The sequence below is a fragment of the Chiloscyllium plagiosum genome, unplaced genomic scaffold, assembly GCF_037043375.1.
Source record: "Chiloscyllium plagiosum isolate Xiang-an unplaced genomic scaffold, Cpla_swu_hap1 HiC_scaffold_19, whole genome shotgun sequence".
Lineage (NCBI taxonomy): Eukaryota > Metazoa > Chordata > Chondrichthyes > Orectolobiformes > Hemiscylliidae > Chiloscyllium > Chiloscyllium plagiosum.
Window position 1 is genome coordinate 61,828,066 of NW_028270157.1, and position 23,792 is coordinate 61,851,857.

Genomic DNA, 23,792 nt, shown 5'->3' on the forward strand with positions numbered 1-23,792 from the left:
GCCCATTGCTCGGTGATAGTGCCACACAACATAATTGAGGGTATTCTCAATGTGAAGGTGGGGCTTTGTCTCCACAAGGACTGTACTGCAGTTACTCTTACTAATACAGTCAATGACAGATGAATCTGCAGTTGGCAGGTTGGTTAGGATAAGGTTGAGTATGATTTTCCCTCTTATTGGTTCCCTCACCACCTGCTGCAGACCCACTCCATCCCTACTAGTGTCTAGATTAGAATGGTGCTGGAAAAACACAGCAGTTCAGGCCGCATCCGAGGAGCAGAAAAATCGATGTTTCGGGCAAAACCCATCATCAGGAATACAGGCAGAGAGCCTGAAGGGTGGAGAGATAAATGAGAGGAAGGTGGGGGTGGGGAGAAAGTAGCATAGAGTACAATAGGTGAGTGGGAGAGGGGATGAAGGTGATAGGTCGGGGGGGTGGAATGGATAGGTGGAAAAGAAGATAGGCAAGTAGGACAAGTCATGGGGACAGTGCTGAGCTGGAAGTTTGGAACTGGGGTGAGGTGGGGGAAGGGGAAATGAGGAAACAGTTGAAGTCCACATTGATGCCCTGGGGGTTGAAGTGTTCCGAGGCGGAAGATGAGGTAGTCTTCCTCCAGGCGTCTGGTGGTGAGGGAGTGGCAGTGAAGGAGGCCCAGGACCTCCATGTCCTTGGCAGAGTGGGAGGGGGAGTTGAAATGTTGGGCCACAGGGCGGTGTGGTTGATTGGTGTTGGTGTCCCAGAGAAGTTCCCTAAAGCGCTCTGCTAGGAGGCGTCCAGTCTCCCCAATGTAGTCGAGACCGCATCGGGAGCAACGGATACAATAAATGATTTGGTGGATGTGCAGGTAAAAATTGGATGGATGTGGAATGCTCCTTTAGGGCCTGTGATGGAGGAGGTGTGGGAGAAAGTGAGGACTGCAGATGCTGGGGATCAGAGCTTAAAAATGTGTTGCTGGAAAAGCGCAGCAGGTCAGTCAGCATCAAAGGAGAAGGAGAATCGACGTTTCGGGCATAAGCCCTTCTTCAGGAAGGAGATGTGGGCGCAGGTTTTGCAATTTCTGCGGTGGCAGGGGAAGGTGCCAGGATGGGAGGGTGTGTTGTAGGGACCTGACCAGGTAGTCACGGAGGGAACGGTCTTTGTGGAAAGTGGAGGGAAATATATCCCTGGTGGTCGAGTCCTTTTGGAGGTGGCGGAAATGTCGGCGGTTTATGCAAAGGTTGGTAGGGTGGAAGGTGAGCACCAGGGGCGTTGGAGGGGTGGGGTCTGAGGGCGGAGGTGCTGGATGTGGACGAGATGCGTTGAAGGGCATCTTTAACCACGTGGGAAGGGAAATTGCAGTCTCTAAAGGAGGAGGCCATCTGGTGTGTTCTGTGGTGGAACTGGTCCTCCTGGGAGCAGATACGGTGGAGGCAGAGGAATTGGGAATATGGGATGGCATTTTTGCAGGAGGTAGGGTGGGAATCCAGGTAGCTGTGAGAGTCGGTGGGTTTGTAAAAAAAGTCGGTCGTTATTAATAGAGATGGAGAGGTCCAGGAAGGGGAGGGAGGTGTCAGAGATGGTCCAGGTAAATTTAAGGTCAGGGTGGAAAGTGTTGGTGAAGTTGACGAATTGCTCAACCTCCTCGCGGGAGCACGAGGTGGTGCCAATGCAGTCATCAATGTAGCGAAGGACGAGGTGAGGAGTGGTGCCAGTGTAATTACGGAAGATGGACTGTCCATCTCTACTAGATCTGTCCTGCTGGTGGAACAGGACATTTCCAGGAATGATGATGATGGTGTTTCGTTCAATGTCTAGCTCATGAGTATGAGCTGTTGCTTGTCCAGTCTGTGAGACAGCTGTCCCAATTTTGGCACTAGCCCCCAGACTTTAGTAAGGAGGACTTCACAGGGTCGACAGGACTCTCTCTACCATTGTCTTTTCTGATGCCTGGGTTGATGCTGGGTGAATTGTCCAGTTTCTTTTCTTTGTTGAGATTTCAAAGTGATTGATAGGCCATTTGAGAGGGCAGTTGAGAGTCAACCACATTGCTGTGGTTCGAGAGTCACATATAGGTCAGACCTGGTAAGGATGTCAGATTTTCTTTCCTGGAGGACATTAGTGATTGGTTCCATGGTCACTTGTTTGAAAAATCCATCTGGCTCACTGATGCCCTTCAGGGAAGAAAATCTGACATAGTTTCATGGTCACCTGTACATTCTTGATTATATATTTTTTAAAAAGTATTGAATTCAAATTCCACCATCTGCCATAGCAGAATTTGAACCCAGGTCTTCGGAACATTAGCTGAGTTTCTGGATTAATAGTCTAGCAATAATATTACAAGGCCATTGCCTGCCCTGCTCAGAGAATTATCTGAAGGAACAGACACTTCAGTCCAACACATTCATACCAACCAGATATCCTAAATTAATCTACTCCCATTTGCTAGCACTTGGCCCATATCCCTCTAAACCTCATCCCTCTATTCCTATAGTGGTCTAGATGCCTTTTAAATGCTGTAATTGTAATAGCCTCCACCATTTCCTCTGGCAGCTCATTCCATGCAAGCACCACCCTTTGTGTGAAAAAGTTGCCTGAGGTCGCTTTTATATCTTTCCCCTCTCACCCTAAACCTATGCCCTCTAGTCTTGGACTCTCCCACCCCAGAGAAAAGATCTTGTCTATTTATCCGATTCATGTCCCTCATGATTTTATAAACCTTTATAAGGCCATCCCTCCGCCTCAAAAGCTCCAGGGAAAACAGCCCTAGCCTATTCAGCTTCTTTCCTACAACTTGAACCCTCAAACCTGGCAACATTCTTGTAAATCTTTGCTGAACCTGGGAAAAAAATTGTGGCTGAGGTATTGGAGCGGATTTCCTCGAATTCTAGGTGCAGTAATTACTGTTTTATAAGCTCTTACATTGTTGTGGAACTTTGGTGGAATAAAAATCAAAACAAGGACACTCCCACTCCCCACTTCAAAAAGGAGGAAGAGAGACAAAGGCTAAGACCATATGCTCAGTGAATCAAATGGGAAATGGGGAGAGAGTTCGGGGTGCTCTGGTGCTGAGAGATCTAGGTGCCTTCGTTCATGAGTCACAGAAAACTGGCATTCAGGTACAGCAAATAATAAAGAAAGCAAATAGAATGTTGGCTTTTATAGCTAAAGGAATAGAACATAAAGGTAAGGAAGTACTGTTGCAACTATACAAGACTTTGGTGAGACTGCACCTTTAGCGTTGTGCACTGTTTTGGTCCCTTATTTAGGGAATGATTTAGTGGCATTGAAGGCAGTTCAGAGGAGGATCACGAGATTGTTCCCAGAAATGAGGGGTTCGTCATATGAAGAAAGATTGAACAATTTAGGTATATACTCTCTGGAATTTAGAAGAATGAGGGGAGACCAAATTGAGGTATTCAAGGTGTGGATAAAATAGACATGGAGCAGATGCTACCTGTTATGGGGCATTCTAGGATGAGAGGTCTTAGGATAAAGAGCTAGTAAATTTAAAACAGAGTTGAGGAAAATCTAATTCTTCTAAAGCTTTGTTAATCTGTGGAATTTGCTACTCTAAAATATGTTGGATACTGGGACAGTGAGTAAATTTAAGGAGGAGTTGGACAGATTTTTAATTGATAATGGGTTGAACAGTTATGGGAAGAAAGCAGGAAAATGGGGATGAGGAGCATGTCAGCCATGATTGAATGGCCAAATGGACTAATTCTACTCCTTTATCTGATGAACTTATGAGCCATCATCTGCAAACTGAACATCATTGAAACATATATCTACAATTAGTTTAAGAAGTTACCAAAGAAGTGTTTTCAACTAGACAGTATCTAATACTGATACCAGTTAGCAGTTGAACCTTGCTAAGATAAATGGCCACCATCAGATTGATAATGAATCCTGTGGAGGTATTACACAGTGTTACTTGACACCAGTCTGGATGTCCAAAACGACTGTATCAGATCACCCATTCAAGACAGCTGCAGTGCAGGATTATGATGAAATTTTTTGGACATCATCGAAGAAACAAATGAGTGAAGGTTCTTGAAAGAGGGTAGAGGAGATTTGGATGGAGTTGTTTCAGTTAGAAGGTTCGGGTGCAAATGCTGGGGTTGTTTTCCTTAGAGTACAGATTTGTTAGAAAAGATTATGGTAGGCTCAGATGAGATAGGCAAAGCACAGCTCTCCCATTATCTCATTATATTACATGTAGAGGCTACAGATTTAAGATTGAGTCAAAAGCATATGAGGAATGTAAGGAAGAACCATTTGATCTAATGAATGTTAGTAACCTGGAACTGGATGTCCACAAGGTCTGTGAGATTGGAACCAATAATTTAAGTTGAGAAGGAAATTGATTGAGACATACAAACATACAGAGCTAAAGGGGTCAAGTGGAGGAATGAGACTAAGTGGATCATTGTGTCGGCATTCAATTGCCATTTCAGATTAAGGGCTTTTGCCCAAAATGTTGATTTTCCTGCTCCTCGGTAGCTGCCTGACCGGCTGCACTTTTCCAATACCACTCTAATCTTGAGTTCTGAGGAAGGGTAATTCGACCCAAAAAATTAACTCTGGTTTCTCTTTAGAGCTGGGCAGCATGGTGGCTTGGTAGTTAGTACTGTTGTCTTTCATCGCCAGAGATCTGAGTTCAATTCCATCCTTGGGCGATTGGCTGTGTGGAGTTTGCACACTCACCCTGTGTCTGTGTGGTTTCCTCCCACCATCCAAAATATGCTGAGTAGGTGGATTGGCCATGGTAAATTGTGCATTGTGTCCAGGGATGCGCGGATGGGATAGGATAGAGCAGGGGAGAGGGTTGGTGTGGACTTGATGGGCCGAATGGCCTCCTTCCACACTGGAGGGATTTCTATGCTGCAGACCAGCAATTTCTATCTTTGATTCAATGAGCTAAGTGGCCTCTTTCTGAATCACATAATTCGATCAGTCAATAACTTCGAGATTCCGGCTGTGGCTGGACATTTTTCTTCTCTAGCAATAAGGACCATCCCAAACCGACATTAACAATATTTGTCTTGGCATCTCCTCCAGGCGGCATCGGCGCGTGAAAGAGGGTGCGTTGCGCATGCGCAACAACTACCAACCATGTCCCGTTGCTGCTGTTGGATGTTCCGGACGCGTAATGCGATTGACGGACTGCGAGTACCCAATGGGCAATAAGCGGGGCGGGACCTCCGCTTAACCCATTCATGAGTTTTGAGAAACCCTAAGGACTCGAGAGACTGTTGGAAGGGGCGGGGACATCAAATTTAAATTACCGCCAGCGGCAGCGCGCGCGCTCTCTCCCTTGTATTCGCGGAGGCCTTGAGGGCTGCGATGCGGCGTTATTTGCGGGTGGTGTTGCTGTGTTCGGCTCTGGCCTTCTTCGTCATCCTCTATGTCTTCAACGAGATCGCCAAGGCCGAGGACGGAGTTCGAGACCCGCCCACTCCGGATGGCAGAGGCCCAGCTCGAGGACGGTCACGGGCGGGGGGCCTGCCGTCAAGCAGGTAAAAGTAACGGAGGCCTCCCTCATCGGGAGGCGCCCTGGCACCGTTCGGGTGGCAGTATCGTTAAAATGGAGCGTCCCCGGTAATCGGCCGTAAGAGCGTCCCCTATAGGCTCGGCGGGTAAAGTCACTCCCTCCGCCGAAGGTGCTGCGGGAAATGTGCTCTTGCCCCTAGGGTGTGGGAGCAATTCTCCCCAAACACCCCTCTTGCAACTCTTGCCCTATGCCCCTCCCCCGTCCCGGGCCATGCAACTCCTGTACTGTACTCCCAAGAGTGCGGAGTAAATGTGCAGTTCGCCTCCGAGGATGCGGGGAATAAATGTGCAACCCTCTCACCGAGGGTGCGAGGCGGGTAAAAGTGCAACCCTCCCGTCGCTCCCCTCTCACCGAGGGTGCATGGGGTAAATGTGTTTTCTCTTCCCCTCCCAGGATGCAGGGGGTAAATGTGCAACCCCTGTCCCCACTCCCCAAAGAATGCAGGAGATAAATGTGCAATTCCACCTTCCCTCCCTTTGAAACAGCAGAGTATAGGTTTGATTAATGTGGTAATGACTAAGTATTGAGGCTGATTGAATTTACATGATTTTCTCTTAAGCTGTCAGTTTAGCTTTATTGTAGAATTCAAATTGTTGAGTCAGTGTTGTGTTCCCAGTCTCATGCGGAAACTTGAATGTACAATTTTGTCTATGCCTGGAGTGCTTACTCTGGGATGCCAGCTTTCAGACAAGATGTTAAAAGCTAGGGAGCTATAGACTGGTGAGCTTGACGTCAGTGATGGGCAAGTTGTTGGAAGAAATCCTGAGAGAAGGATTGACATGTAATTGGAAAGGCAAGGACTGATTATGGATAGTCAGCATGGCTTTGTGTGTGGGAAATTATGTCTCATGAACTTGATTGAGTTTTTTGAAGAAGTAAGAAAGGGAATTGATGAGGGCCAAGCAGTAGATATGATCTATATGGACTTCAGTAAGGTGTTTGACCAGTTCATCTCATGGAATATGGGAAGAACTAGCCATTTGGATACAGGACTGGCTCGACTGAGGGTGGTGGTAGAGGAGTTGCTTTTCAGATTGGAGGCCTGAGACCAGTGAGTGGTGTGCCACCAGGATCGGTGCTGGATCCACTTTGTCATTTTATATAAATGTTTTGAATGTGAACAAAGGAGGTAGGGTTAGTAAGTTTGCAGATGACATCAAAATTGGAGGTTGCCTCATTACGAGATCTTTATCAGATGGGCCAATGGGCAGAGGAATGGCAGATGGAGTTTAATTTCGATAAATGTGAGATGCTGTATTTGGGGAAAGCAAATCAGAGCAGAACTTAAACACTTGATGGTAAAGTCCTGAGGAGTGTTGCTGAACAAAGAGACCCTGGAGTGTAGGTTCATAGTTCCTTGAAAGTGGAATCACAGGTAGATAGGATTGTGAAGAAGGCGTTTGGTATACTTTCCTTTATTGGTCAGAGCATTGCAATAGGAATTGGAAGGCCATGTTGCAGCTGTGCAGGACATTGGTTTGGCCACTTTTGGAATATTGCGTACAGTTCTCGTCTCCTTCCTGTCGGAAAGATATTGTAAAACTTGAAAGGATTCAGAGAAGATTTACAAGGATGTTGTGAGGGTTGGAGGATTTGAGCCATAGGGAAAGGCTGAACAGGCTGGAGCTGTTTTCCCTGGAGCATTGAAGGCTGAGGGGTGACTTTATAGAAGTTTATAAAATAATGAGGGGCGTGGTTAGGACAAACAGACATGGTCTTTTCTGGGAGGTGGGGGAGTCCAAGACTATAGGGCATAGTTTTAGGGTGAGAGGGCAAAGACATAAAAGGGACCTCGGGCAACGTTTTCACATAGAGGGTGGTGCTTGCATGGAATGAGCTGCCAGAGGAAGTTGTGAAGGCTGGTACAATTACAGCATTTAAAAGGCATCTAGACAAGTATAGGAATTGGAAAGGTTTAGAGGGATATGGGCGAAGTGCTGGCATATGGGACTAGATTAGGTTGGGTTATCGGTTTGGCATGGACAAGTTGGATTGAAGGGTCTGTTTCTGTGCTCTACGTCTCTTATACCTGAAAGTCAAAGGTCAAATGCCCTATCGTGTACAAGAAGGGAGCAGTTTATCATTCACAGAATCCCTACAGTGTGGGAGCAGGCCATTCGGTCCATTGAATTCACACCAACTCTCCAAAGAACATCCCACCCAGACTCAGCCCTTTCCTATCTTTATAATCCTTTCCACCTAGCCTGCACATCCCTGGATATCATGGCCAATCCACTGAACTGGAACATTTTTTGACTGTGGAAAAAAATTGGAGCACCTGGAGGAAACCCACGAAGACTAGGGAGAATGTACAAACACCGTACACAGTCGTCCAAGGGTGGGATGGAACCCGGGTCCCAGGTGCTGTGAGGCAGCAGTGCTAACCACTTAACCCACTGTGTTGCCCTGATGCTCTGGCCAGTAGTGATCCTTCCAAAACAGATTATCTAGTCACTGAACACATTGCTCGAACCGTCCTGTGGGAAAATTGGCTATCACATTTACTGCATTGCAACAATGTCTCTCCTTCAAAATCATTCATTGCTTTTGAGGTTGTGAAAGGTTCTCGAAATGCAATTAATGAATTTGATTATCAATAAAAAAAATTATTGAATTCAGTGTCAGAATGCACAGTAAAAATCTCAGTGTAGAAGAGTAGAATTTACTTTTGTTTTGAGAGGCACATGGTGCTTTTCTTAAATTTGTTGCAGGGATGTGGGGGCTGCTTGCTGGACCACCGTTTATTGCCCATCCTTAGCATGATTATGGAACATAGAATAAGAGTAAGGACTGCAGATGCTGGAGATCAGAGCTGAAAATGTGTTGCTGGAAAAGCGCAGCAGGTCAGGCAGCATCCAAGGAGCAGGAGAATCGACGTTTCAGGCATGAGCCCTTCAGGAATAAGTGTAAGGGATACTGTATGTACAACTACAGGAACTGTGAGGGACACTCTGATTGATGACCCGATGATATATAATGCTTTTGGTGATGTGTTGTTTTTTTAATATAGGAAAAGCTATGTCTTCTAATGCCTTGATCATTGCCATTGAAGAATTACTATAAAACAGATATTTATAACATTCTAAGATAATTTCAGAATGCAACAATAACCCCTGGCTGGTTTTCTTCTAAACATTCTCACTAACCTCTTCCAACCTTGTTCCTAACGATGTGCGAGGAACATATGGATTGCTTTGTCACTCTGATTAGGATAGACTGGCTAATGCATACTTTTTCCCTGCCTCTTCCTGCTCTAATTCCAAGGTTTCATCTTTCTTTAATTTCTTTTCCGATCTCCCCTTGTACCCAGTTGGAATGTGTAGAAAGGCAGTTTTTTCCCCACTGAGACAGCAAGAGAAAGTCCTGTGATTCAAGACAGCACAGAAGTTAGCAAGAGTATGAGCGATGAGGTACACCAGTATGCAGTGATTTGTGATGTCACACCTAGGTCTTCAAATATTGAAGATCACAGGAGAAAAGAACAACTTAACAGATATGGTATTTATCAATTTGAATTCCTGCAGAAAAACAGAAGTTGAAGTGTACAATGCAGAATCAAGATTTCAACATAACAAAGTTACTTAATGTGGCATATTTTTAAGATAAAGCATCCTAGTACATTGTACAGATGCACCAAGTGATGCCTGATTATTTTGAGCTGGGAGGAATAAAACACAAGGTTCATTGATCCATTAGTCATTGTAGAAAAGAAATGAAACTGCTGTGGTAAAGATTGAAACTTAAGGTTTGAAATAAGAACTGTTTGCTGTGGTGGATAACATTCACTACTTGGTTGGCTTACATTTTATGACAGATATGAGAGATGTTGGCATCAGTGACTCTGAAGTATAGTGAAAAAGTGTTCCCAATCTGGATTACTCCTTGAACCTCTTGCTCATGAGATTCTAGTGATTCATATTTTAATTATTTGCAACAATACTGCAGTGTTTGAGGCCTATGGAAGTATATTGTGGCAAACACAGTAACTTTAGTGTACCATACAGAAATTATATCCTTGCAAAGTGAGCAGTGTGTAACTCACTGTGGGACACTATCAATAAGTGGAGGAAAAAAAGCGCAGTTACTTTTGCTTTTGTAATATCAATGGAAAATTCAAGAAATGCGTAAGTTTGGCAGCATCTGAAGCTATGGATTTCAGGTCTATGACTGGGAAGTGTTTTTGGTACTTACTTTTGTGAAATTGAGAATCTTGTTATCCAAAGTGGATGACATTAACTCTTAAAAATGATTTGGAGATGCTGGTGTTGGACTGGGGTGTACAAAGTAAAAAATCACACAACACCAGGTTATTGTCCAACAGATTTAATTGGAAGCACGCTAGCTTTCGGAGCGCCGCTCCAAAATCATCTGATGGAGGAGTGGTGCTCCGAAAGCTAGTGTGTTTCACCTGGTGTTGTGTGATTTTTAATATTAAAAATGAAGTTTTCGTTGCAGTATTTTGTCCAGCATTAATGGACTGATAGGGCACTGGAGGTTATTTGATCCGTTGTGCCTGTCCAGCTGTTTGGTTAATCTGTACAACTAGTTCTCTTTCTTCCTCCTTCCCCCCCACCCCAACTGTCTGGAAGGACAAGAGTAGTAGGTACATGGAACACTACCACTTGCAAGCTCCTGTCCAACTCTCAGACCGTCCTTGTCCAGAACTATGTCATCATTACTTCACAATCACAAAGTCAAAATCTTGCGTTTTGCTTCCTAATAATAATGTGTCCCTATTCCCAAGGACTGCAGCTCGCCACTACCTTTACCAGGTCGATTAAGGATTAGCAATACATGCTGACAAAGCCAGTAACACCTACATCCCATGAACAAAAAGAACACAGAGTGCTGGTGAAACCGAGCAGGTCTGGCAGCATCTGTGGGGAGAGAAACAATTAATTTTTTGAGTCTGATTTAATCTTCAGACCTCCTCTGAAGAAAAGTGCTACTGGACTCAAAACATTAATCCTATTTATATTGTTGATTCAGATCAGTTTCTGGCCAGTGGTAACCCCAGCATGTTGATCATGGGAACTCTGATGGGAATGCCATTTAATGTCAAAGGGCCATGGTTAGCTTATCTTTTGTTGGAGGTAGTCTTTGCTTGGCACTTTGCTAAAACAAGTGTTTCTTGCCACTTGTCATCCCAAATCTAGATGCTGTCCTGCCTATGGACATGATCTACTTTGGTACCTGGAATGCTAGAAGTCATGTTGAAAATTGTGCAGTCGCCCACAAACATTCTTATTTCTGACTTTATGAAAACCATTAAAGCAGCACAAGATGATTGATGTAGGATACTTCCACGAGGCACTCTTTCAATGATAAGTGGGGCTGCGATGATTGACCCTCAAAAGCCACAACCATCTTCCTTTGTGCTATGTGAGATTCCAAGCAGCAGAGAGTTTTTCCCAATTCCCATTGACTCCAGTTTTTTCAGGGCTTCTTGACACCATATTCCATAAATGCTGTCTTGATTTCATGAACAGTCACTTTCCTCACTTCTGGAGTTCAGCTGTTTTGTCCAGTGTTTGGGCAAAGCTGTAATGAAGTCAGAAAATCTGGATGTCCCTGGTGGAACCCAAATGGAGTGTCACTGAGCACCTTATTCCTTTGCAAGTGCTGCTTGGTTTCACAGTTATCAACCTCTTCAATCACTTTGGAGAATAGACTGTTGGGGTGGTAATTGGCCTGGTTAGATTTGTTCTGCTTTTTATGAACAGGCAATATCTGGCCAATTTTCCACGTTGCTGGGAGGATAGTGTTAGAGAAAATAGTTAGGTTAGGGACATGCGGTTTGTTCTGGAGAACCAGTCCTGAGTACAACTGCTGGAATACTGGGGCTCATGACCTTTGTAGTATCCAGGCGCTTCAGCCATTTTTTGATATCACATGGACTCAATTGAAATGGTTAAAGACCATCTGTGTTGTTGGGGGAGGGCCTCAGGAGGAAGTGGATTATCCACTCTGCGTGCCTTGTTGAAGATAGTGGCAAATATTTTAGCCTTCCCTTTTGCATTGATGTGCCATGCCCCCGCATTGTTGAGGACGAAGATATTTCTGCAGCCTCTGCCTTCTGTTAGTTGTTTGATCACGCGCACCATTCACAATGGGAAACTGTAAGCCTGCAGACCTTAGATCTGATCCACTGGCTGTGCCATCACTTAGTCCTGTCTATTGCATGCTGCTTCTGTTCTCCGTCATGCAAATAGTCCTACATTGTAATTTCACCAGGTCGATACAAATTTTAGGTGTGCCTGATGCTGCTCTAGAAATGCTCTCCTGTCGAAATAGAAGAGGTAAGGGATTTCAAAAAGATTTTTCATTCTCAGGATGTGGATGTTGCTGGCTACGCCAACTTATTGTCCATTCCTTGTTGCCTTTGAAAAGATGGGCTGCCTCTTGCAATGCTACAGTCCACGTGTTGCATGTAGATCCACAATCTCGTAAGGAAAAGAGTGCAAGATTTTGACCTGGTGACACTGGAGGAATGGTGATATATTTCCAAGTCAGGATGGTGAGTGGTTTGAAGAGAGACGTGGAGGTGTTCTCGTGTATCTGGTGCCGATATCCTCTGCTACCCTATATTAGGCTGTGGGCTTACAGATTGTGGCTGAATATAATTATGCTGCTGATGGCCCATAGTGTGTCATTAATGCCCAGTTTTGAGTTGCTAAATGTGATTTAGTTCTGTTTCATTTAGAAAAGTAGTAGTGCTACATAACACAATGTAAAGGGTATTGCAATGTAAAGACAGGATTTCATCACCCCAAAAACTGACCTACCACGATTGTCATGGATAGATGTATCTATGGTATGGATTAGTGAAGACAAGGTCAAATGGATTTTCCCCTCTTTTCAATTCCCTCACGACTTGCCGTGGAGAATTGATTCATTAGCTGAGAAGGAAGGGTGGTAGTGCACTTTATGATAATAAGTTACAAGTTTTCTTGTTTGTGTTTCACCTCATTACCTTTGAGATTTCATTTGTCATGAGTCCTATTTGAGGATTCCCTTGTGGCTCAGTAGTTAGTCGTGTAGCCTGAGTGTCAGGGACACCAGGTTTGTTTGAAACCTTGGAATGAGTGGAATTTGCATGTTCTGTGTCTGTGGGTTTCCTCTGGGTGCTCTGGTTTCCTCCTATAGTACAAAGATGCACAGGTATAATTCTATTGGGCTGTTGCTTGACTGGACAGTGGGACAAAATCTCCTAATTTTGACACAAGGTCTTAGATTTTATTAAGCAGGACTTGAGAACAAGTGTAAAGGAATGCAACTGATAGTCCTGTCTTAAAGCATGCTTTCATGGTGAACTTGCATTGCAATATATATTACATAAGATCTAATTCCATGCCTTTCATAAGCTGTTGAAAATAATCAAGAGCTTCACAAATGCTTATATTTAGTTAATTATTTTACATGCTTAGCAAATCTCTAATGATTCTATTTTGAAATCTTTGCTAGGAAATTTAATTCTCGGTAAAACTCAATAAATAAGTTTTACACTCTTGAGCCAAAACAAAGAGAGAATTTTGATGGATCCCTGTGAGAAACTGCTAATATTTTTTAGGGATCGACGCATGCAAGCTTAATCAATTCCAGTGTCATCCAACAATGTGATATAAGACAAATGAGTGCAATGCTGATTTGAAGCTACCAATTTCCTATTCTCAACACCTTTAATTTCGCACAGCTATCTGTTCCAAAAAAAGGAATGTGGATTATTCATAGGCTAACTGTAGGTGCAATTTCTGTATTTTCTGAAGTTTTATATGTTGACTGAAGATTGAATACAAAACTGGCCTCACTGAAGTATGAATGAAGTATGATCCTGAAGTATGCTTCTGTCATATTACTGTTGGAAGAAGAGGAAAGTGGAGGAGAACAGGGAGAAATACTCTCAGCATGAGACCTTCTCTATCGAGAGACTTCAGAAGCAGTTCTGTAATCTCCATGTGAGCATCCCTAGATGGGATGTCTTTGCTTTACAGGAAAGATTGTGAAATGACTTCCAGACTACTCAGACCCCTGGGCATCATGGTAGCCCACAAACTTACCAATGCACTTAAACAGCGACTAATGAACCTAAAGGATCCATTCGATACCACCAGCAAAACTAACATCATTTACAAGATACCACGCAAGAACTGTAAAAAAGCACTGCATTGGATAAACTAGCAGAAAACGTGCCACTAGTATACATGAACACCAACTGGCTACCAAAAGACACGACCCACCATCACTAGTTTCTACGCATACAGACAAAGGACACCACTTTGGGACAACACACATCCAAGGACAGGTGAAACAAAGACACACACATGAATTCTTAGAAGCATAGCCTTCTAACCAGAACTCCCATCAATACACATATCGATTTAAACCCTATCTACCTTCCCTTGAAAAAACAAAGTGAAAATGACATCACCCACCTTTAAGAAACCAAGACATGTAAATAGAGAGGCAGGACATACCACCAGTGCTCCACTAGACACTCTCACTGATTATGTTACCAAGTATGGTGACAAAACGTCTGAAAACCAAGCTTCAAGCTAACTTATATAGTTAACATCAACCTGAGCTACAAATCTTCTCAAAATTACTCATTGTGAAATATGCTAACTACTGCACTTGCAAATGCAAACTCAAAGCAAGATAGGACAGCATTTCCTATGATTATTACAGTAACTGTGGCTTGGATTGTTTAATGGAGCAAGAAGCAGATGAAAGATGAAGCAAATTTAAAAACAAATTTTTTTTTTTGGTAGTACAGAACCTGAGTATTGTTAGAGCCAAGGTAAATCAAAGCAAGGAGGAGAAAGTGAGGTCTGCAGATGCTGGAGATCAAAGTTGAAACTTTATTGCTGGAACAGCACAGCAGGTCAGGCAGCATCCAGGGAACAGGAGATTCGACGTTTCGGGCACAGGCCCTTCTTCAGGAAAGGCAAAGCAAGAGCAAGGCATGTACTTTGGGAACTGGGTCAACCATTTTTTTTTTTTAAATAATCCCCTCACCATGAGGTCCCATTTGGAAGGTGCTTGATATGTTTGGAGGGGCTGGGGCATGTCAAACTTGGGAAGAGGGTATTGTCAAGGCGAGGCGGAATCTGGACAGAAGGGAGCACCGTTCCTTCTCCATTGCAGGTAAAATCCTGATGATCGAGTATGAAGTACTCTATGTAGCTATATGTGGTGCAGATCTGGCCTATTCCCCAAGCCTGCACCACCAGAGCCCCTTGAGCCATCTTCCGCTTCGTTGGATGGTTCTCTGAGCAGACTGTCAGTCATTTGGCAGAATGCCTCGTCACCAGAAATTTCCAACAAAAATAAGATGTAATTTGGGTGTTTGTGAGAACCTGTAAGCTCTTCATATATGCCAGGGTGCTCTCTGTCACTGCATACTGCCCTTGAAGTAGTTGTCTGGGGGGTGCTTAGAGACAATCACACATCTCCTTCTGGAATGTGCTTATGCAAAGGAGGTCTGGAGAGAGGTGCACTGGTTTTTGAGGTTCACCTTGAGCAGATCTGTGATGCAGGAATCTGTGCTCTACACTCTGTTCCCCAGGATGTGTACTATGACAAACATCAACTGCGCCTGGAGGACTATCACTTTGAAAGATGCTGTTTGGTCTGCCTAAAACTTGTTGCTCTTTCAGCGCATAGAATTGACCTCAACCAAGATTTTCAGTCTGGCACATTCCAAGAGCAGCACTATGCGCTGAGCGATGTACTAAAGTTTGGGCCAGCTGCCAAGGCACAGTGGGGAAAAATCAGTCTAAGGTTTTTCTGCTGAAGTACAAGATGAGTCCATTTAGTTATCAGATTCTCCCTTTGCCTCAAAATGTATGGAAATTGTCCTGCATGAATAGGAACTGCCTTTGGTTTTTGCAACTGCAGGAAATGTCAAATTCCAGTGTTTGGTTTCTTTTTCTTTGTATGCGAAGACTGTGCAGAACTGCTTTGGCATCTGTCTGTACATAAGAATTTTTAGGAATAAAATATAATTTAGCAATACAAAAATAATTGCTGAATAAATGTATGTTTTGTTGAAGCTTTTCACTTTGTCTTCATCAGGCCGTTCGCAAGAATACCTATGTAAAAGGAATATCATTTCATGCTGAGAGGAGAGTGCTGACTGGATGGCCAGTGGACTCTGATAGAGGTGCTACCATGGGATTGACCCATCTGTCCTGAGCTGAGCAGGTTCTGCAGATGTGATGCACTTGTGATGACTGTGCCTATGGAACTTGAGTTGATTGGGTGCTGCTGGTTGGGGTTCACACTAGTTCCTAGTAGGAGAGGAATTGATTTTAACAGTGATCATGAAAAACTGAGTAGACTGCTTAACCTCTAGGATCTGTCTTAGTTGTATCTATCATTTGAACACCATTCACCTGTTCATTCATGTTTGACTCTGGAATATAGGACAGATGGTACTTAATGCTTGCTTTATTGACTGTTGAACAACAATAGTTCCTCTGTTTGGAGCCATGGAATCTTGTGGCATTGTTCTTCCGTAAATAACAGGAGTTTAATATCTTTTCTATTTTAAAAGTGTGCAATTCTGGTCTCCCTCCTATAGAAAGAATGTTGTGGAACTTGAAAGGGTGCAGAAAAGATTTACAGGGATGTTGCCAGGGTTGGAGGGTTTGAAGCTGAATATAGGGTGAGGCTGAATAGGCTGGGGCTGTTTTCCTTGGAGCATCGGAGGCTGAGGGGGGACCTTATAGAGGTTTATAAAATCATGAGGGGCATGGATAGGGTTAATAGACAAGGTCTTTTCCCTGGGTTGGGGGAGTCTAGAACCAGAGGGCGTAGGTTTAGGATGAGAAGGGAAAGATTTAAAAGGGAGCTAAGGGACACATTTTCATGCAAAGGGTGGTACGTGTATGGAATGAGCTGCCAGAGGAAGTGGTGGAGGCTAATTAAATGAATTACACCATTTGAAATGCATCGAGATGGGTATACTAATAGGAAGGGTTTAGAGGGATGTGGGCCAAATGCTTTCAAATGGCACTAGATTAAGTCAGGATATCTAGTCAGCATGGATGAGTTTCACCGAAGGGTCTGTATCTGTACTGTACATCTCTGACAGTATAAATGAGCTCATAAGATGAGGTCATAACCCAGTTCAGGATCTAATCATTATAGAGCTACAATTGTAGAGGAACAATTTTCGGGTTTAAAAAAAAATGTTACATTGGTACTGGAAAGAAAAAATTGGTTGTGCCAATGTTGATAGAGATGATAAAACCTGACTGAAATGGTAAATTATTTTAATTTTTGTTACTCCTTGCTCCACTGATTAAGTCTATTAAATAATACTAAGAGTAAGTTGGAAAGTTGGCCATGGTATTTGTTGCTCCTTTGAGAGTTGGTGAACAGTGCTGGGACAGAATCTGCTTGATTATAGCTATAGCTGAGTACCTGTGGACTGTGCATCTCTCCTTTTAGTGTAATTATTATTGGAAGAGGTATAATATCCCAAGAAGGAATTGACAACGAACAACTTGTATTTAATGATTTAAAATAATAATAATTGGAACAATTTTCTCTGGGATAGGATTGGACCTCTCTTAACTGTTTTCAGTATCTGATTTAGAAATTGAGTTATGCAAAGGTTCAGCACAGATGTACATCCACTTCACAAGAGAATTCCAAATATGTGTAGATTGACTTTCAAGTGAACAAATTAATCAATTAGAATTCTTAGCAATTTTAGAGAAAAAGGATCTCTCTTTAGCACCCATTCGCAGCATTGCTTTTCTTTTGGTTCTAACCATTTATGAATTTAATTCACCTCATGTTTGATTCCAGCCTTGGGCGACTGTCTGTGTGGAGTTTACACATTCTCCCTGTGTCTACGTGGGTTTCCTCCAGGTGTGCTGGTTTCCTCCCACTGTCCAAAGATGTGCAGATTAGGTGATTTGGCCATGGCAAATTGCCCGTAGTGTTCGGTGCATTAATCAGAGGTAAATGTAGGGGAATGTTTCTGGGTGCGTTGCTCTTCGGAGGGTCGGTGTGGACTGGTTGGGCCGAAGGGCTTGTTTCCACACTGGAGGGAATCTAATCTAATTTATTTGATGTTTCAGGTCAAGGAATTGGGTTGACAAATTTTGAGTTTACTAGGAATATAGTTATGCCATAATCAGCCAAAATTAACTGTCTGCTTAGTTAGGATCCTCTTGCCCATCGGGATATTGGAATCCAGTAGTATTTAGAGTCAGTCCCACTCTTCCATTAACTTCTCAACCTACTCTATCATAGTATGAGGGAGAAAGTGTAGTGGTGATGTCACTGAGTTAGTAAGCCAGAACCCCAGTCTACTGTTCTGGGACCAGCTAAATAAATAGTGACCATTGGCAATTGTTGTAAAAGCACATCTGTATTTGAGAGAAAGTAATCTGCCAGCGTGACCTGGTTTGGCCTAGATGTGACTCCGGACTGATAGCTGTCCATTGGGCAATTAGAGTGGGCACTAAATGCTGGCCTAGCCAGTGATACCTCCATCCAATGAGTGAAGAAAAAACAAAACTCCCCATACTTCACATCTCCTTCTAAGTGTGATTTTCAAAAAATATTTAACTACTTACATTCTCATCATAACTGCCCTGAAATCTTAATTTAAGAGGTTGTCTCTCTCTTCCTGCTAGCCTAGAAAGATCATTTCTGTTGATGTCTTTGAGCAGTTTCAGGTGATGTATTTCAAGCTGCCAATTTTGATAGTATTCCTACTGATTACGCCTTTTGCATTCAAGTCATGTAAGACCTCTCTCTGTATCTCTCTTGTTTCTTCTAAAATCCGAATTGTTGTTTTAACGAATTGTAATCATGGTCCTTCCATTGTTTGGTAATTCTGCATCCAGCTTGTCGGAAACTTGTCTATACTTTCTGCCCTAATAGGGTTTTTGCTTAATGTCTCCGGGAAAATCCCTTTGCTTACTGGTTTTTCTTTTCTTCCAATTTTACATGAGCATGATTTTCCACCGTTCAATTAGGTCTGAACCACATCTTTACAAAATAAAGTTCATTCCACATGCGAACTACTGTGTATTTTTTTTTTAAATGCCCCCATGTCTTTTTTTTTTAAACATTTCTCATCGCACCTTTAAAAAGTGCCCCCTTGTCTTGAAATTCCCCCATCTTGACGGGAGGATGGGAAGGGGAAAATAACTAACATTAACTCTATCTATACCCCTCATTATTCTATAAACTTCTTCAATAAGGCCGCCTATCCACCTGCCACCCACCAGTGAAAACTTAATTATTTACGACACAAGTATGGCGTTCTGCAATAAAATATTCTATGGCTGCTGAGGTCACATGCCGGTATACTAATGATTATATTCTTGCTCAGCATTTTTGGTGTCGAGGTGACCTTCGTGGATTCTTGGAAGACGGTATCTTTCTTAGATCTCAGGATCACAAATCTCTTACTAAACTTACAGGTCATCCACTATTGTTCAGTGTTTCTGCTGCTCATAATATTTTCTTAACATTTTAGTGACTGGAAGGTGTTCAAGTTAGCTGGCTTGACAGTCACGATCATTCAATTGTTCTATCAGATATCTAACTAACCTCTGTGAGGTTGGTAAAATATTAACTAACGTTGGTGAATAAGCTTCCACCTCGAAACCAAGTGTGACATTTTGCAGTGTGATTTAATCTTCCTACAGAAGATCCAACTAATCACATTTTTCTGCTGAAGAAAGGCATTTACTCATTGTGTAATGTTGTGTTTCAATAATTCTTATATTTACAACAAAAAGAGTGTGGTGATGTAAATGCCCTTCCAGATGTGGCCCTCCTTGTCCTTGTAATGTAATATTGGGCAACACAATAGATAGCACTGCTGCCTGTCAGTGCCAGGGATTCAGTTTTTGCCAGGTGTTCTAGTTTCCTCCCACAATCCAAAGATGTGCAAGTTAGTTGGATTGACCATGCTAAACTGCTCCATAGTATAAAGGAATATGCAGGGTAGGTGGATTAGCCATGTTAAAGGCAGGATTATGGGGGTACATGGGGTGAGAGTGGGTCTGAGTGGGATGCTCTTCGGAGAGTCGGTGCCTTGTGGGAATGCTGTGATTCTAAGATTGGTTTGCTGAATTTAAATTCTTGTGATGCCATTTTAAATAATCCACTAAAACAAACTGTTGCTGTCATATCTAGCTTAAATATTGTTTTGAAGCCTTTTGCCTCTCATGTCACGGACTAGGACTTCTTGTCTGGGTCCTTAATTTTTCCCAGGAAATCTGCTAATTAGCTTATTTTTAAAAATCTCAAATCTTAGAATTAATGTGTTATCAGATTTTTTTTGTCATCTTGTTTTAGAGTAGTTCCAGACTTGTAATATTTATTAAAATTGCCTGTTTTATTTTTCCCAGAGTGACAACATTTTGCTTTCCCTGATGGACATTCTTCCTTATGATATACTTAGAATTATTAACTAATTGATTAAATCTTTCGAAGAAGTGTATTCAAATTTGACACATTATCTCCATTTCTTTCTCCATAGACACTGCTAAACTTGCAGCACTTTGTTTTCATTTTTTTGGAGCTCCCAACAGTCGTGGTATTTTGCTTTTGTCATTTATAGAAGTGCTGGCAGATTCGGCAGTTTCTCACTTCTCTGGTTAAACCATGCCCTTTTCTATTAGGAAGATTTTCTTGGGATTGAAGTAAATGTCAAATGCTTTTAACACCACCTCAAAAGTTTTTGCTGATTCATCAACAGTTTTCGATGCTAGTTTGTCAACCACTATTGCATTAACAAAAATTGTACTAACCTGGTGCATTTGTCTGCTAATCCTAAGACTTTGGAGCTCACATTTGTCTTTGCTGTGAACCCCTAGTTTGAGAGTAATTGGTTAGTGATGGTGGTTACTCTGTGGACATGGATACCTTGTATACGCTATGTTGTTCTGCTTCCAAAGATCTTTCTCTTTGCTTTGAAGTTTACCTGGTTAGGAAATCTTTATCCCTGAAGTTTTTGCTGTTCTTGGCCACATCTGTCTTTAAAATAGATAACTTTTTTTCTTTCGTGCATACTTGCAAATCACCGCTTATGTTTTTTTTCCTAATCCCAGACACCAGTTGTTTCTAATGGCTACCTGTTGATATGCCAGGGATGGGATTGACCATTGACTGGTGATCTTAAACAGATCTTGTCTGACTTTACTCCAAGGCTCAAGATATTTCTGTTCCTCTAATGTTGACCTAAACTGGTTACTTGCCCCTGTTTCTTTTGCTATACCAGTAATTTTGTTTTAGCATAAGATATATACCTTTTCTTTAATTTACACTATTTATTAACGTAATCTGATGGCAATAGTGAATAAATCAGATCTCAGTGAAACCTAGTTTGACAAACTATATGTCTTATTTTTGCACAAAGAAAAATTAGACCCCTTTCCCAGCAACATTCTTTACAGACACTCAAGTGAAGCAACATTTTCTTCTTCACTAAAAATCTTACTTGACTGGCAAGGATTAGAGTACTTTCGTTGTGTACATTCACCGCATTTCTCCCAGAGACAGACTGATACAGACTAACTTAATGATTTTTATCACTGATTTTGTTTTTTAAAAGGTCACCTTCACAGAACTAAATCCAAACACCTAATTTTCCTCTGCTTTAGAATGAAAGTTCCCAAATAATAGCATGAATTTTGATGAAGGCTTGTGATATGTTACTTGAGTCTGATACGCAGTGCTGCTTTTTCACAAGTCCCTATCACATTGCCATATTTACATCGTTGATTGATTTTACGTGAACCCTTTAGTACATGCAAGTGTGTGACTTGCAGCCAACTCAATCCAAAAATTTAGGATGCACCAGCATTGTGCAAGACAAATCTCTTGACCCTAATGAAATTCAAAGGGACTTTTATCTTATACATGATAGTTAAATACTTCTCATGTAGGCAATTGTCCGTTGAAGATTTATTTTAGAAAAAATAAATCACATCCTTCGAGGCATTGTTTTAAATGTCCTTCCCAAAGTAATCCTCTCCAATTGCTGAATAGTAACTTAACATCATTAAACCCACATTCCGTGAATAGAATTGTGAAGTCAAGTCTTAACAAATAGAAACAATAAAAATTGCCTCCTGTGTGAATGCCTTGCTGAAAATTCTTTTCAAATGGGTAATTTGGAGACAGCAAAATGAATACCTCAACTGTCACTCAAAAAGTAGTCAATGAAGGCAAAAGATCTAACAATTCCTTGCACCCCAGCACCTCAGTTATTAAATGTTTAACTCAACTTGTGGTATCCAGGCAGACTGTAACATGAATAAGGTTGTTACAATACACCATGGAACTTGACTGTTCTGTGTGATATCAGAAATGTTACAAGGCACCAGTAAAGTGAAACAGTGTGACATTTATATTCGTGATGGGTTCTCCCAACTGTCCGCTGTCCAGAAGAAAGTCAAAGAAAAATTGCTCACCATTAAGCACTTGCAGTATGAAGAGTTCTGTGCATGTGACGAATTAGCAAATTCATGTACATGCAGAGTGCTTCCACAGTTAAAACTAATTGAACAGATCATTTTAAGTTGTTATAAATTTCATTATGGTTTTACTTTTTCCTTTTGAAAATAGATGCATACTATGAGCTAGAAGCTTGTATTGAAATGTATAGATTTACTTATTAGCATGATTTTGTATCCTCCAGACCATATCATATGGTTTATAAGAAATGTCATTCTTATGAATCACAGTATACATGGGTTAACAAAAACATAATTTCCTATTTGATTCAAATTGAAAACATTTTAAATGTCTATTAATATAAATATTAATTTAAAATTTACTTTAGAATGCAATATCCTTTAAGTTATCATCTTTATGCTGGGGTAGGGGAGTGGGCAGGATATAAAATCTGACACATCATTCAGAGAAGAAACAGAAGACCCTGACTTTAACTCAACTTGCTCCAAATCAATTCATTTTAAAATCACACTAAGGTTTTCAGTGATTTATGAAGCAGGTGTTTGGCTTCAAGTGGAAACCAAAAGAGTTGTTTCATGAATGACATTCTGAATTTGATCTCCAGAAATTCTGAGCTAAGAAAAGGGTTGATTGTTGCGAGCAAATGATACATCTAGGTTTTTAAACTGCACCATAAGAAAGTCAAATATCAAAAGCAATCAAAAGTATTAAATGGATTGTAGACCACTCAACATTTCATCTAGAATATAGAATAGAATAACATCAGAACTGAATGTTGAGACAAATATTTATGATCATCAAATGTATATGTATTAACATCTAAATAGGAAAAGCTGATGCCCCAATAAGCTCAAGGACAGAATCTATTTGACTTGCGCTAAAGAAGAAAATACCTATAATATCTTTGAGCATTAATTATTTGGATTGATTTCGGGAAACAAGTTTGACAAGGAAATTGGAGGCACAAAAATTATCAAGGAGTTATAATGGGGGATCATCTTAATCCAAATATAAATTGCCCTTTATACTACAACTCCAGTTGATGATAATTATGTATGAAAAGAGGCTGGCAGCCAACATCTGGGGAGACGTTTGGGGAAATGTATAAATAATAAAAATAAGTGGTAAAAGGAGGCTGATTAGGGACCAAAAAGCGAATTTCCACACAGAGGCAAAGCTAAGGTATTAAATATTTTTTGCATTTGTCTTTACCAAGGTGTGAGATGCTACCCAGGCCATGTTGAAAGAGAATGTAATTTAGATATTAGAAATCTTGATGGTAAGAAGTACTGGATTGTTCATAAAGTACCAGAACTCTACCTGATAGATCCAAAGATATTGAGGGAGCCAAAAGTGATCATTTTAGACAACTGCTTAGACTCTGGGTAGTTGTGGTGCCAGGGAACTGCAGAACTACACATATTGCATCTTGAAGCAAAATTGGTGTAAGGATGAGTTGAAAAGTGTGGCACTGGAAAAGTACAGCAGGTCAGGCAGCATCCGATGAGCAGGAGAGTCGCAGTTTCGGGCATAATCCCTTTGAGCCAATACAGGTTGGTCACTTTAACTTTAGTGAAACTTTGGCTAGAAACGATAACTTGACACAAATTTTAATAGACGTGTACAAATGCAAGTTAGTTAGCCAGCATGGGGTTATTGAAGAAAAATCATGTTTAGCTAACATGAATCAATAATAGAGGGTTGACAAAGGTAATGCTGTTGATGTGGTGTACGTGAAATTTGAAAATTCATTTGATTTGCCATGAATTATGGAATAAAATAAACAGTTGCGACGTGGGT

At 41.7% G+C, this 23,792-nt stretch overlaps 1 protein-coding gene across 2 annotated transcripts in view; it reads left to right on the top strand.

Moving 5' to 3' along the window:
- The first annotated feature begins 4,278 nt into the window (after positions 1-4,278).
- Positions 4,279-23,792, top strand: part of gxylt1b (glucoside xylosyltransferase 1b) — an 87,955-nt gene continuing 68,441 nt past the window's right edge. Inside the window, exon 1 of one of the 2 annotated variants that reach the window (XM_043709049.2) lies at positions 4,279-5,502. In XM_043709049.2, the coding sequence (XP_043564984.2) occupies positions 5,330-5,502 (173 nt within the window). In that variant the 5' untranslated portion in view covers positions 4,279-5,329. The remainder of the gene's footprint in view (positions 5,503-23,792) is intronic. The other variant, XM_043709050.2, reaches the window with a different exon arrangement.